The 13,236-nt window shown below is 43.9% G+C and overlaps 2 protein-coding genes across 12 annotated transcripts in view; one reads left to right on the top strand and one right to left on the bottom strand.

The window, feature by feature from the left end:
* The window catches only part of GART (phosphoribosylglycinamide formyltransferase, phosphoribosylglycinamide synthetase, phosphoribosylaminoimidazole synthetase), a 44,574-nt gene extending 31,825 nt beyond the window's left edge, over nt 1–12,749 (bottom strand). Inside the window, exons 1-2 of the mRNA XM_038766169.1 lie at nt 12,524–12,749; nt 1,139–1,282 (exon numbers count right to left, since the gene is read on the bottom strand). Coding sequence (XP_038622097.1) covers nt 1,139–1,282; nt 12,524–12,749 — 370 coding nt within the window. The remainder of the gene's footprint in view (nt 1–1,138; nt 1,283–12,523) is intronic.
* Nucleotides 12,694–13,236, top strand: part of SON (SON DNA and RNA binding protein) — a 41,510-nt gene continuing 40,967 nt past the window's right edge. For all 11 annotated transcript variants that reach the window (XR_005456141.1, XR_005456140.1, XM_038766006.1 and 8 more), the window contains exon 1: nt 12,694–12,824. Coding sequence is in view for 9 of the 11 variants with exons in the window: in XM_038766006.1 (XP_038621934.1) it covers nt 12,748–12,824 (77 nt within the window). In the remaining 2 variants the exon portion in view is untranslated. The remainder of the gene's footprint in view (nt 12,825–13,236) is intronic.

Here is a 13,236-nt window from a genome sequence, read left to right as displayed (position 1 = left end):
GGTATAAAATGAAAGAGACGAGCTGACACTTTTTTCGTAAAGTGAGAAGCAGCGTGGCTCAATGGAAAGAGCTTGGGCTTGGGAGTCAGAAGTCATGGGTTCAATTCCTGACTTGGCCAATTGTCAGCTGTGTGACTTTGGGCAAATCACTTCACTTCTCTGGGCCTCAGTTACCTCATCTGTAAAACGGGGCTGGAGACTGTGAGCCCCACGTGGGACAGCCTGATCACCTTGTATCCTCCCCAGCGCTTAGAACAGTGCTTTGCATAGTAAGTGCTTAACAGATACCATCATTATTATTATTATAATTATTATAAACACTGCAAAAGGGGGGATCATATTACAAAGTCCCATTTTCTAAATGGCTGGCACAAATTAGTTTTCATAGCATTTGTAAACATTTCTTCACATGGGTTGAGAGAGTACCCTCCTTCTAGGCAGGGAACATGTTTCTTGCTTCTGTGAGACTTTTCCAAACACTCAGTCATCATCATCATCATCAATCATATTTATTGAGCGCTTACTGGGTGCAGAGCACTGTACTAAGCGCTTGGGAAGTACAAGTCGGCAACATATAGAGATAGTCCCTACCCAACAGTGGGCTCACAGTCTAAAAGGGGGGGGGGGGACTCAGTACAGTGGAGTCCGTCCTGTGGGCACTCAAACCCCACTACTGTTAGTGTCATACATATAGATAATAATAACAATAATAATTGTGGTACTTGTTACATGTTTACTATGTGCCAGGCACTGCACTAAGCACTGGGGTAGCTACAAGGCAATCAGGTTGGACACACTCCCTGTCCCACGTGGGGCTCACAGTCTTCATCCCCATTTTACAGATGAGGGAACTGAGGCATAGGGAAGTGACTTCTCCAAGGTCACACTGCAAACAAGTGGCAGAGCTGGGATTAAAACCCACAACCTCCTGACTCCCAAGCCTGTGCTCTATCCATTATGCTACACGTAAGATAAGGAAGTAGGGAGACCGTATTTGTTACCTTTGCTATTCAATACGACCTCGTGGGAAGCGGTACTTTTACCAGGCTACGAAAATCACCTTTATGTAGCAACTTTGATAAGCATATCTCGCAGTAAAACAAGCTCCGGGCTGGCTTTTTGAGGATTTCCACATTACCTGCGTTTGAAATCTTCTCGAGATTTACTGTTCCTGCATTTCCCGGAGCGACCAAGACATGTTTGACACGCTGAGACTGCGCCAGTTTCCAGGCCAGGGCGTGTTCTCTCCCTCCATTGCCAATCACGAGCACTCGGGAAGACACTGTTTATTGGGAAAATAAGGCATACTCAGGTCACATAGCTATAATGATCATCATCATTTATTTTATTTTGTTAGTATGTTTGGTTTTGTTCTCCGTCTCCCCCTTTTAGACTGTGAGCCCACTGTTGGGTAGGGACTGTCTCTATATGTTGCCAATTTGTACTTCCCAAGCGCTTAGTACAGTGCTCTGCACATAGTAAGTGCTCAATAAATACGATTGATGATGATGATGATCATTACCGTAATAATAATTACGGTATTTGTTATGTAATTACAATGTGCCCAGCACTGTTCTAAGCGCTGAGGTAGACACAAGGTAATCAAGTTGTCCCACGTGGGTCTTAATCACAGTAAGCGCTCAATAAATACAATTGATTGATTAATCTCTATCTTTTATACTAATGCCTATTTACTTATTTTGATGTGTATCTATCACTCTATATTGATGCCTGTTTATTTGATTTACGGTCTGTTTCCCCCCTTGTCGACTATAAGCCCAGTGTGGGAAGAGATTGTCTTCCCAATTTGTACTTCCCAAGCGCTTAGCACAGCGCTCTGGACACCATAAGCGCTCAATAAATACGACTGAATGGTCTCTCTTTATTGCTGAATTGTAAAAATAATGATAGCATTTATTAAGCACTTACTATGTGCAAAGCACTGTTCTAAGCACTAGGGAGGTTACAATCAATCAATCAATCAATCGTATTTATTGAGCGCTTACTATGTGCAGAGCACTGTACTAAGCGCTTGGGAAGTACAAATTGGCATCACATAGAGACAGTCCCTGCCCAACAGTGGGCTCACAGTCTAAAAGGGGGAGACAGAGAACAGAACCAAACATACCAACAAAATAAAAACATACCAACAAAATAAAAGGTGACAAGGTGATCAGGTTGTCCCATGGGGGGCTCACAGTCTTAATCCCCATTTTACAGATGAGGGAACTGAGGCTCGGAGAAGTGAAGTGACTTGCCCAAAGTCACACAGCTGACAAGTGGCAGAGCGCCGGCATTTGAACCCATGACCTCGGACTCCAAAGCCCGGGCTCTTTCCACTGAGCCACGCTGCTTCTCGAATTGTACTTTCCAGGCATGAGCAGACAAGTGTTTGACAGACAGACAAGACAAAGACAGAAGCACTGAGGCTCAGTGGAAAGAGCCCGGGCTTGGGAGTCAACAGGTCATGGGTTCTAATCCCAGCTCCCCCACTTGTCTGCTGTATGACCCTGGGCTAGTCACTTCACTTCTCTGGCCTCAGTTACCTCACCTGGAAAATGGGGATTAAGACTGCGAGCCCCACGTGGGACAACCTGATCACCTTGTATCTACCCCATTCAGCCAATCCTATTTATTCATTCATTCATTCAATTGTATTTATTGAGCGCTTACCGTGTGCAGAGCACTGGACTAAGCGCTTGGGAAGGCCAAGTTGGCCACGTCTAGAGACGGTCCCTACCCAACAACGGGCTCACAGTCTAGAAGGGGGAGACAGACGACAAAACAAAACATATTAACAAAATAAAATAAATAGAATAGTAAATATGTACAAGTAAAATAGAGTAATAAATCTCTACAAACGTATATACAGGTGCTGTGGGGAGGGGAAGGAGGAAGGGTGGGGGGATTCATTCAATTGTATTTATTGAGCGCTTACTGTGTGCAGAGCACTGTACTAAGTGCTTGGAAAGTACAAGTCGGCAACATATAGAGATGGTCCCTACCCAACAACAGGCTCACAGTCTAGAAGGGGTTAGGACAGTGCTTCGCACATAGTAAGCGCTTAACAAATACCAACATTATTTATTAAGTGGCGGAGCCGGGATTAGAACCTATGACCTTCTGAACCCCAGACCCCAACTGATTGGATTGCTGCTCCGCCACTGAAAAAGCAGCGTGGCTCAGTGGCAAGAGCCTGGGCTCGGGAGTCAGAAGTCATGGGTTCTAATCCCGACTCCGCCACTTGTCAGCTGCGTGACTCTGGGCAAGCCACTTCAATTCTCTGGGCCTCAGTTCCCTCATCTGCAAAACAGGGATGAAGACTGAGCCCCACCGTGGGACAACCTCACCACCTTGTAACCTCCCCAGCGCTTAGAACAGTGCTTTGCACATAGTAAGCGCTTAACAAATGCTATTATTATTATTATTCTCTGGGCCTCAGTGACCTCATCTGTATATATGTTTGTACGTAGTTATTACTCTATTTATTTATCTATTTTATTGGTACATATTTATTCTATTTATTTTATTTTGTTAATATGTTTTGTTTTGTTGTCTGTCTCCCCCTTCTACACTGTGAGCCCGCTGTTGGGTAGGGACCGTCTCTATATGTTGCCAACTTGTACTTCCCAAGTGCTTAGTACAGTGTTCTGCACACAGTAAGCGCTCAATAAATACAATTGAGTGAATGAATGAATAAAATGGGGGTGCGCCCCACGTGGGCCAGCCTGCTCACCTTGTAACTACCCCAGCACTTAGAAAAGTGCTTGGCACAAAGTAAGTGCTTAACAAATACCAAAATTATTATTATTATTATTATTCTCCGGGCCTCAGTGACCTCATCTGTAAAATGGGAATGAGCCCCACGTGGGCCAACCTGATCAGCTTGTACCCACCCCCGCGCTTAGAACAGTGCTTGGCACAAAGTAAGCGCTTAACAAATACCAAAATTATTATTATTCTCTGGGCCTCAGTGACCTCATCTGTAAAATGGGGGTGAGCCCCACGTGGGCCAACCTGATCAGCTTGTTAACTACCACAAAGTAAGCGCTTAACAAATACCAAAATTATTATTATTATTCTCTGGGCCTCAGTGACCTCATCTGTAAAATGGGGATGGGCCCCACGTGGTCCAACCTGCTCAGCTTGTTAACTACCCCAGTGCTTAGAACAGTGCTTGGCACAAAGGAAGCGCTTAACAAATACCAAAATTATTATTATTATTATTCTCTGGGCCTCAGTGACCTCATCTGTAAAATGGGGGTGAGCCCCACGTGGGCCAACCTGATCAGCTTGTAACTACCCCAGAGCTTAGAACAGTGCTTGGCACAAAGGAAGCGCTTAACAAATACCAAAATAATAATGATGATAATTAATAATAATTATTGCATTAATAATATAATCATTGTATAATTAATACACAATATATAATATTATATTATATTATATTATAGAATTATTATTATTATTCTCTGGGCCTCGGTGAGCCCCACGTGGGACAACCTGATTAGTTCGGATCTTCCCCCAGCGCTTAGAACAGTGCTTGGCACAAAGGAAGCGCTTAACAAATGCCAAAATTATTATTATTAGTCTCTGGGCCTCAGTGACCTCATCTGTAAAATGGGGATGAGCCCCACGTGGGCCAACCTGATCAGCTTGGTAACTACCCCAGCGCTTAGAACGGTGCTTGGCACAAAGGAAGCGCTTACCAAATGCCAAAATTATTATTATTATTCTCTGGGCCTCAGTGACCTCATCTGTAAAATGGGGGTGAGCCCCACGTGGGCCAACCTGATCAGCTTAACTACCCCAGCGCTTAGAACAGTGCTTGGCACAAAGGAAGCGCTTAACAAATACCAAAATAATAATGATAATAATTAATAATAATCGTTACATTAATAACATAATACAATTATTATATAATTAACACATAATATATAATGTATTATAGAATTATTGTTATTATTATTCTCTGGGCCTTGGTGAGCCCCACGTGGGACAACCTGATTAGTTTGGATCTTCCCCCAGGGCTTAGAACAGTGCTTGGCACAAAGGAAGCGCTTACCAAATGCCAAAATTATTATTATTAGTCTCTGGGCCTCAGTGACCTCATCTGTAAAATGGGGGTGAGCCCCACGTGGGCCAACCTGATCAGCTTGTTAACTACCCCAGCGCTTAGAACGGTGCTTGGCACAAAGGAAGCGCTTAACAAATACCAAAATAATAATGATAATAATTAATAATAATTGTTACATTAATAATATACTATAATTATTATATAATTAATACATAATATATAATGTATTATAGAATTATTATTATTCTCTGGGCCTCGGTGAGCCCCACGTGGGACAACCTGATTAGTTCGGATCTTCCCCCAGCGCTTAGAACAGTGCTTGGCACAAAGGAAGCGCTTAACAAATGCCAAAATTATTATTATTATTCTCTGGGCCTCAGTGACCTCATCTGTAAAATGGGGGTGAGCCCCACGTGGGCCAACCTGATCAGCTTGTTAACTACCCCAGCGGTTAGAACGGTGCTGGGCACAAAGGAAGCGCTTAACAAATACCAAAATAATAATGATAATTAATAATAATTATTGCATTAATAATATAATCATTGTATAATTAATACACAATATATATTATATTATATCATATTACAGAATTATTATTATTATTCTCTGGGCCTCGGTTAGCCCCACGTGGGACAACCTGATTAGCTTGTATCTCCCCCAGTGCTTAGAACAGTGCTTGGCACAAAGGAAGCGCTTAACAAATACCAAAATTATTATTATTCTTCTCTGGGCCTCAGTGACCTCATCTGTAAAATGGGGGTGAGCCCCACGTGGGCCAACCTGATCAGCTTGGTAACTACCCCAGCGCTTAGAACGGTGCTTGGCACAAAGGAAGCGCTTACCAAATGCCAAAATTATTATTATTATTCTCTGGGCCTCAGTGACCTCATCTGTAAAATGGGGGTGAGCCCCACGTGGGCCAACCTGATCAGCTTAACTACCCCAGCGCTTAGAACAGTGCTTGGCACAAAGGAAGCGCTTAACAAATACCAAAATAATAATGATAATAATTAATAATAATTGTTACATTAATAACATAATACAATTATATAATTAACACATAATATATAATGTATTATAGAATTATTGTTATTATTATTCTCTGGGCCTTGGTGAGCCCCACGTGGGACAACCTGATTAGTTTGGATCTTCCCCCAGGGCTTAGAACAGTGCTTGGCACAAAGGAAGCGCTTACCAAATGCCAAAATTATTATTATTAGTCTCTGGGCCTCAGTGACCTCATCTGTAAAATGGGGGTGAGCCCCACGTGGGCCAACCTGATCAGCTTAACTACCCCAGCGCTTAGAACAGTGCTTGGCACAAAGGAAGCGCTTAACAAATACCAACATAATAATGATGATAATAACTATCATTGCATTAATAATATAATATAATTATTATATAATTAATGTATAATGTATTATAGAATGATTATTATTATTATTATTCTCTGGGCCTCGGTGAGCCCCACGTGGGACAACCTGATTAGTTCGGATCTTCCCCCAGCGCTTAGAACAGTGCTTGGCACAAAGGAAGCGCTTAACAAATACCAAAATTATTATTATTCTTCTCTGGGCCTCAGTGACCTCATCTGTAAAATGGGGATGAGCCCCACGTGGGCCAACCTGATCAGCTTGTTAACTACCCCAGCGCTTAGAACGGTGCTTGGCACAAAGGAAGCGCTTACCAAATGCCAAAATTATTATTATTAGTCTCTGGGCCTCAGTGACCTCATCTGTAAAATGGGGGTGAGCCCCACGTGGGCCAACCTGATCAGCTTGGTAACTACCCCAGCGCTTAGAACAGTGCTTAGCACATCCCAGCTCCTGCCCTTTGGACCTGGAGTAAATGGGCCAGCACATTTTCTCTGACGGGTGGACAAGAACCGCACAGGAAAATACAAATAAAAAACTCCCTCCCGACTTACTTGCAGGGGCCAGAATGGAAGAGGGCCGAAAAAACGCTTCCGGATCAGGCGGAAGTGTTTCCGGGTCAACCGTCCCGGAAAGGGGATGCTTATTTAATCGAATAATAATTTTAATAATAATTATTATTATTATAATGGCATTTATTAAGCCCTTACAATGTGCCAGGCACTGTTCTAAGCGCTGGAGAGGTTACAAGGTGATGAGGTTGTCCCACCTGGGGCTCACAGTCTTCATCCCCATTTTCCAGATGAGGGAACTGAGGCCCAGGGGATAATAATGATAATGATAATGATGGCGGCATTCGTTATTAATAATAATAATAATAATAGTGACGTTTATTAAGCGCTTACTATGTGCCAAGCACTGTTCTAAGCGCTGGGGAGGTTACAAGGTGATCAGGTTGTCCCACCTGGGGCTCACAGTCTTCATCCCCATTTTCCAGATGAGGGAACTGAGGCCCGGGGGATAATAATGATAATAATAATGATGGCGGCATTTGTTATTATTAATAATAATAATAGTGACATTTATTAAGCGCTTACTATGTGCCAAGCACTGTTCTAAGCGCTGGGGAGGTTACCGGGTGGTGAGGTTGTCCCACTTGGGGCTCACAGTCTTCATCCCCATTTTACAGATGAGGGAACTGAGGCCCAGGGAATAATAATGATAACAATAATGATGATGGCATTTGTTAAGCACTTACTATGTGCCAAGCACTGTTCTAAGCGCTGGGAAGGTTACAAGGGTGATCAGGTTGTCCCATGGGGGGCTCGCAGTCTTCATCCCCATTTTACAGATGAGGGAACTGAGGCCCAGAGAATAATAATGATAACAATAATGATGATGGCATTTGTTAATAATGATAATGGCATTTATTAAGCCCTTACAATGTGCCAAGCACTGTTCTAAGCGCTGGGGAGGTTACAAGGTGATCATGTTGTCCCACGGGGGGTGGGGGGGGGGGCTCACAGTTTTAATCCCCATTTTACAGATGAGGGAACTGAGGCCCAGAGAATAATAATGATAACAATAATGATGATGGCATTTCTTATCAATAATAATAATAATAATGGCATTTATTAAGCACTTACTATGTGCCAAGCACTGTTCTAAGCACTGGGGATGTTACAAGGTGATCATGTTGTCCCACAGTGGAGGGGGGCTCACAGTTTTAATCCCCATTTTACAGATGAGGGAACTGAGGCCCAGAGAAGTGAAGTGACTTGCCCAAAGTCACACAGCTGACAAGTGATGGAGCCGGGATTTTAACCCATGACCTCTGACTCCAAAGCCCGGGCTGCTTCCACTGAACCACGCTGCTTCCCCTAAATACGATTGAATGAATGAATGAATCAATCAATCAATCGTATTTATTGAGCGCTTACTGTGTGCAGAGCACTGTACTAAGCGCTTGGGAAGTCCAAGTTGGCAACATATAGAGACAGTCCCTACCCAACAGTGGGCTCGCAGTCTAAAAGGGGGAGACAGAGAACAAAACCAAACATACTAACAAAATAAAATAAATAGAATAGATATGTACAAGTACAATAAATAAATAAATAGAATAATAAACATGTACAAACATATATACAGGGGCTGTGGGGAAGGGAAGGAGGTAAGATGGGGGGGATGGAGAGGGGGGCGAGGGGGAGAGGAAGGAAGGGGCTCAGTCTGGGAAGGCCTAACAGTGGGTAAGTGATTAATAAATGCCATCGTTATTATTATTATTGGATGAATGAGAACCACAAAGCGCTTGGGAAGTACAAGTTGGCAACATACAGAGACAGTCCCTACCCAACAGTGGGTAAGCAAGCAATTAATAAATGCCATCGTTATTATTATTGGTTTTGTTCTCCATCTCCCCCTTTTAGACTGTGAGCCCACTGTTGGGTAGGGACTGTCTCTGTATGTTGCCAACTTGTACTTCCCAAGCGCTTAGTACAGTGCTCTGCACACAGTAAGCGCTCAATAAATACCGTTGATTGATTGGGAAGTACAAGTTGGCAACATACAGGGACAGTCCCTACACAACAGTGGGTAAGCGATTACTAAATGCCATCGTTATTATTATTACTGGATGAATGAGAACCACGAAGCGCTTGGGAAGTGCAAGTTGGCAACATATAGAGACAGTCCCTACCCAACAGTGGGCAAGCGATTAATAAATGCCATCGTTATTATTATTATTGGATGAATGAGAACCACGAAGCGCTTGTACATAACTATTCTATACTTGTACATAACTATTCTATTTATTTTATTTTGTGAATATGTTTTGTTTTGTTGTCTGTCTCCCCCTTCTAGACTGTGAGCCCACTGTTGGGTAGGGACTGTCTTTATATGTTGCCAACTTGTACTTCCCAAGCGCTTAGTACAGTGCTCTGCACGCAGTAAGCGCTCAATAAATACGATTGGGTGCAAGCGATTAACAAATGCCATCGTTATTATTATTATTGGATGAATGAGAACCACGAAGCGCTTGGGAAGTACAAGTCGGCAACATATAGAGACAGTCCGTACCTAACAGTGGGTAAGCAAGCGATTCATAAATGCCATCGTTATTATAATTGGTTTTGTTCTCTTTTTGTTAGAGAAGCAGCCTGGCTCAGTGGAAAGAGCCCGGGCTTTGGAATCAGTGGTCACGGGTTCAAATTCTGGCTCCACCAGTTGCCTGCTGTGTGACCTTGGGTAAGTCACTTAACTTCTCTGGGCCTCAGTTCCTTCGTGTGTAAAATGGGGGTTAAGACTGTGAGTCCCCTGTGAGATAACCTGATCACCTTGTAACCTCCGCAGCGCTTAGAACAGTGTTTTGCACATAGTAAGCGCTTAATAAATGCCATTATTATTATTCTCTGTCTCCCCCTTTTAGACTTGTGAGCCCACTGTTGGGTTGGGACTGTCTCTATATGTTGCCAATTTGTACTTCCCAAGCGCTTAGTACAGTGCTCTGCACATAGTAAGCGCTCAATAATAACGATTGATTGATCGATAGGGAAGTACAAGTTGGCAACATATACAGTCCCTACCCAACAGTGGGTAAGCGATTAATAAATGCCATCGTTATTATTATTATTGGATGAATGAGAACCACGAAGCGCTTGTACATAACTATTCTATACTTGTACATAACTATTCTATTTATTTTATTTTGTGAATATGTTTGGTTTTGTTGTCTGTCTTCCCCTTCTAGACTGTGAGCCCACTACTGGGTAGGGACTGTCTTTATATGTTGCCACCTTGTACTTCCCAAGCGCTTAGTACAGTGTTCTGCACACAGTAAGCGCTCAATAAATACGATTGATTGATTGGGAAGTACAAGTTGGCAACATATACAGTCCCTACCCAACAGTGGGTAAGCGATTACTAAATGCCATCGTTATTATTATTATTTTTCGATGAATGAGAACCACGAAGCTCTTGGGAAGTACAAGTTGGCAACATATAGAGACAGTCCCTACCCAACAGTGGGTAAGCGATTAATAAATGCCATCGTTATTATTATTATTGGATGAATGAGAACCACGAAGCGCTTGTACATAACTATTCTATTTATTTTATTTTGTGAATACGTTTGGTTTTGTTGTCTGCCTCATCATCACCATCAATCGTATTTATTGAGCGCTTACTATGTGCAGAGCACTGTACTAAGCGCTTGGGAAGTACAAATTGACTTGTACTATTAATTTTATTTGGTTTATACGTTTGTTTTGTTGTCTGTCTCCCCCTTATAGGCTGTGAGCCCACTGTTGGGTAGGGACTGTCCTTATATGTTGCCAACTTGTACTTCCCAAGCGCTTAGTATAGTGCTCTGCACACAGTTAGCGCTCAATAAATACGATTGATTGATTGATTATTGGATGAATGAGAACCACGAAGCGCTTGTACATAACTATTCTATTTATTTTATTTTGTGAATATGTGTGGTTTTGTTGTCTGCCTCATCATCATCATCAATCGTATTTATTGAGCGCTTACTATGTGCAGAGCACTGTACTAGGCGCTTGGGAAGTACAAATTGATTTGTACTATTAATTTTATTTGGTTTATATGTTTGTTTCGTTGTCTGTCTCCCCCTTCTAGACTGTGAGCCCACCGTTGGGTAGGGACTGTCTTTATACGTTGCCAGCTCGTACTTCCCAAGCGCTTAGTCCAGTGTTCAGCACACAGTAAGCGCTCAATAAATACGATTGATTGATTGATTATTGGATGAATGAGAACCACGAAGCGCTTGTACCTAACTATTCTATTTATTTTATTTTGTGAATACGTTTGGCTTTGTTGTCTGCCTCATCATCATCATCATCATCAATCGTATTTATTGAGCGCTTACTATGTGCAGAGCACTGTACTAAGCCCTTGGGAAGTACAAATTGACTTGTACTATTAATTTTATTTGGTTTATACGGTTGTTTCGTTGTCTGTCTCCCCCTTCTAGACTGTGAGCCCACTGTTGGGTAGGGACCGTCTTTATACGTTGCCAGCTTGTACTTCCCAAGCGCTTAGTACAGTGCTGTGCACACAGTAAGTGCTCAATAAATACGATTGGTTGATTGATTATTGGATGAATGAGAACCACGAGGCGCTTGTACATAACTATTTATTTTAGTTTGTGAATACGTTTGGTTTTGTTGTCTGCCTCATCATCCTCATCAATCGTATTTACTGAGCGCTTACTACGTGCAGAGCACTGTACTAAGCCCTTGGGAAGTACAAAGTGACTTGTACTATTAATTTTATTTGGTTTATACGTTTGTTTCGTTGTCTGTCTCCCCCTTCTAGACTGTGAGCCCACTGTTGGGTAGGGACCGTCTTTATACGTTGCCAGCTTGTACTTCCCAAGCGCTTAGTACAGTGCTGTGCACACAGTAAGTGCTCAATAAATACGATTGGTTGATTGATTATTGGATGAATGAGAACCACGAGGCGCTTGTACATAACTATTTATTTTAGTTTGTGAATACGTTTGGTTTTGTTGTCTGCCTCATCATCCTCATCAATCGTATTTACTGAGCGCTTACTACGTGCAGAGCACTGTACTAAGCCCTTGGGAAGTACAAATTGACTTGTACTATTAATTTTATTTGGTTTATACGGTTGTTTCGTTGTCTGTCTCCCCCTTCTAGACTGTGAGCCCACTGTTGGGTAGGGACCGTCTTTATACGTTGCCAGCTTGTACTTCCCAAGCGCTTAGTACAGTGCTCCGCACACAGTAAGCGCTCAATAAATACTATTGATTATTGGATGAATCAATCAATCGTATTTATTGAGCGCTTACTATGTGCGGAGCACTGGACTAAGCGCTTGGGAAGGACAAATGAATGAGAAGCACGGCCTGCGGCCTCCCAGGCCTGTGGTGTGGCCACTCTACTCATTCATTCATTCGCTTATTCATTCATCCACCAAAATGCTTCCCTCTACTCTACGACCGGGAAATTTTGGTTTGGAATTCCTTTAATGTGCTGGAAATTCCCGTCCAACGGCTGGGGGGAGGGAGGCAAGCAAGGCACTAACATGGCGCCTGCGTCAGGCGCTGACAACATGGCGGCCGCGAACTCGCCCACCGCGCCCCCCCCTCCTTCCCCCTGCCCCTCCGTGCGGAAACGTCGCCGGCGTGCCCTCCCATTGGCCGGCCGCGCGGCCGCCCGCCCCCCGCCAGCCAATGAGGGCGCCGCCCCCGCGCGCTGCTTGCCGGGAGCCCGCAGGCCCGCTGAGCAGGAGTTGGGAGGACGGAGGGCGGCCGCCATGGCCGCCAACATCGAGCAGATCTTCAGGTCCTTCGTCGTCAGCAAATTCCGGGAGATCCAGCAGGAGCTGTCCAGGTGAGTCGTTTAAGGCTTCGGACGGGGGCCTCGGTGGGGAGGGGACGGCCGGGGTTGGGCGGTGGGGTGGGCCGAGTTGGGGCCTGGTCCTGCCTGGCCTAGGCCCGAGGCCCATCCTGCTCCTCCCCCTTCCTGCCGCCATGGCGGCTCCTGACCCCCCACCAAAAAAACCTCCCTCTTTCATTCATTCAACCGTATTTTCATTCACTTCATTCAATCGCATGTTCAGTTCGTTCATTTAGACTGTGAGCCCACTGTTGGGTAGGGACTGTCTATGTTGCCAACTTGGACTTCCCAAGCGCTTAGTCCAGTGCTCTGCACACAGCAGGCGCCCAATAAATACGATTGATGAGGGTGATGATTCTGTCGTATTTATTGAGCGCTTACTGTGTGCGCCGGACTTCGCTCTTGG

This window comes from Tachyglossus aculeatus, chromosome 24 (assembly GCF_015852505.1).
Source record: "Tachyglossus aculeatus isolate mTacAcu1 chromosome 24, mTacAcu1.pri, whole genome shotgun sequence".
NCBI classification, from domain to species: domain Eukaryota; kingdom Metazoa; phylum Chordata; class Mammalia; order Monotremata; family Tachyglossidae; genus Tachyglossus; species Tachyglossus aculeatus.
The sequence above is the reverse complement of the archived record's forward strand: the minus strand, read 5'-3'. Positions and strand labels throughout refer to the sequence as shown.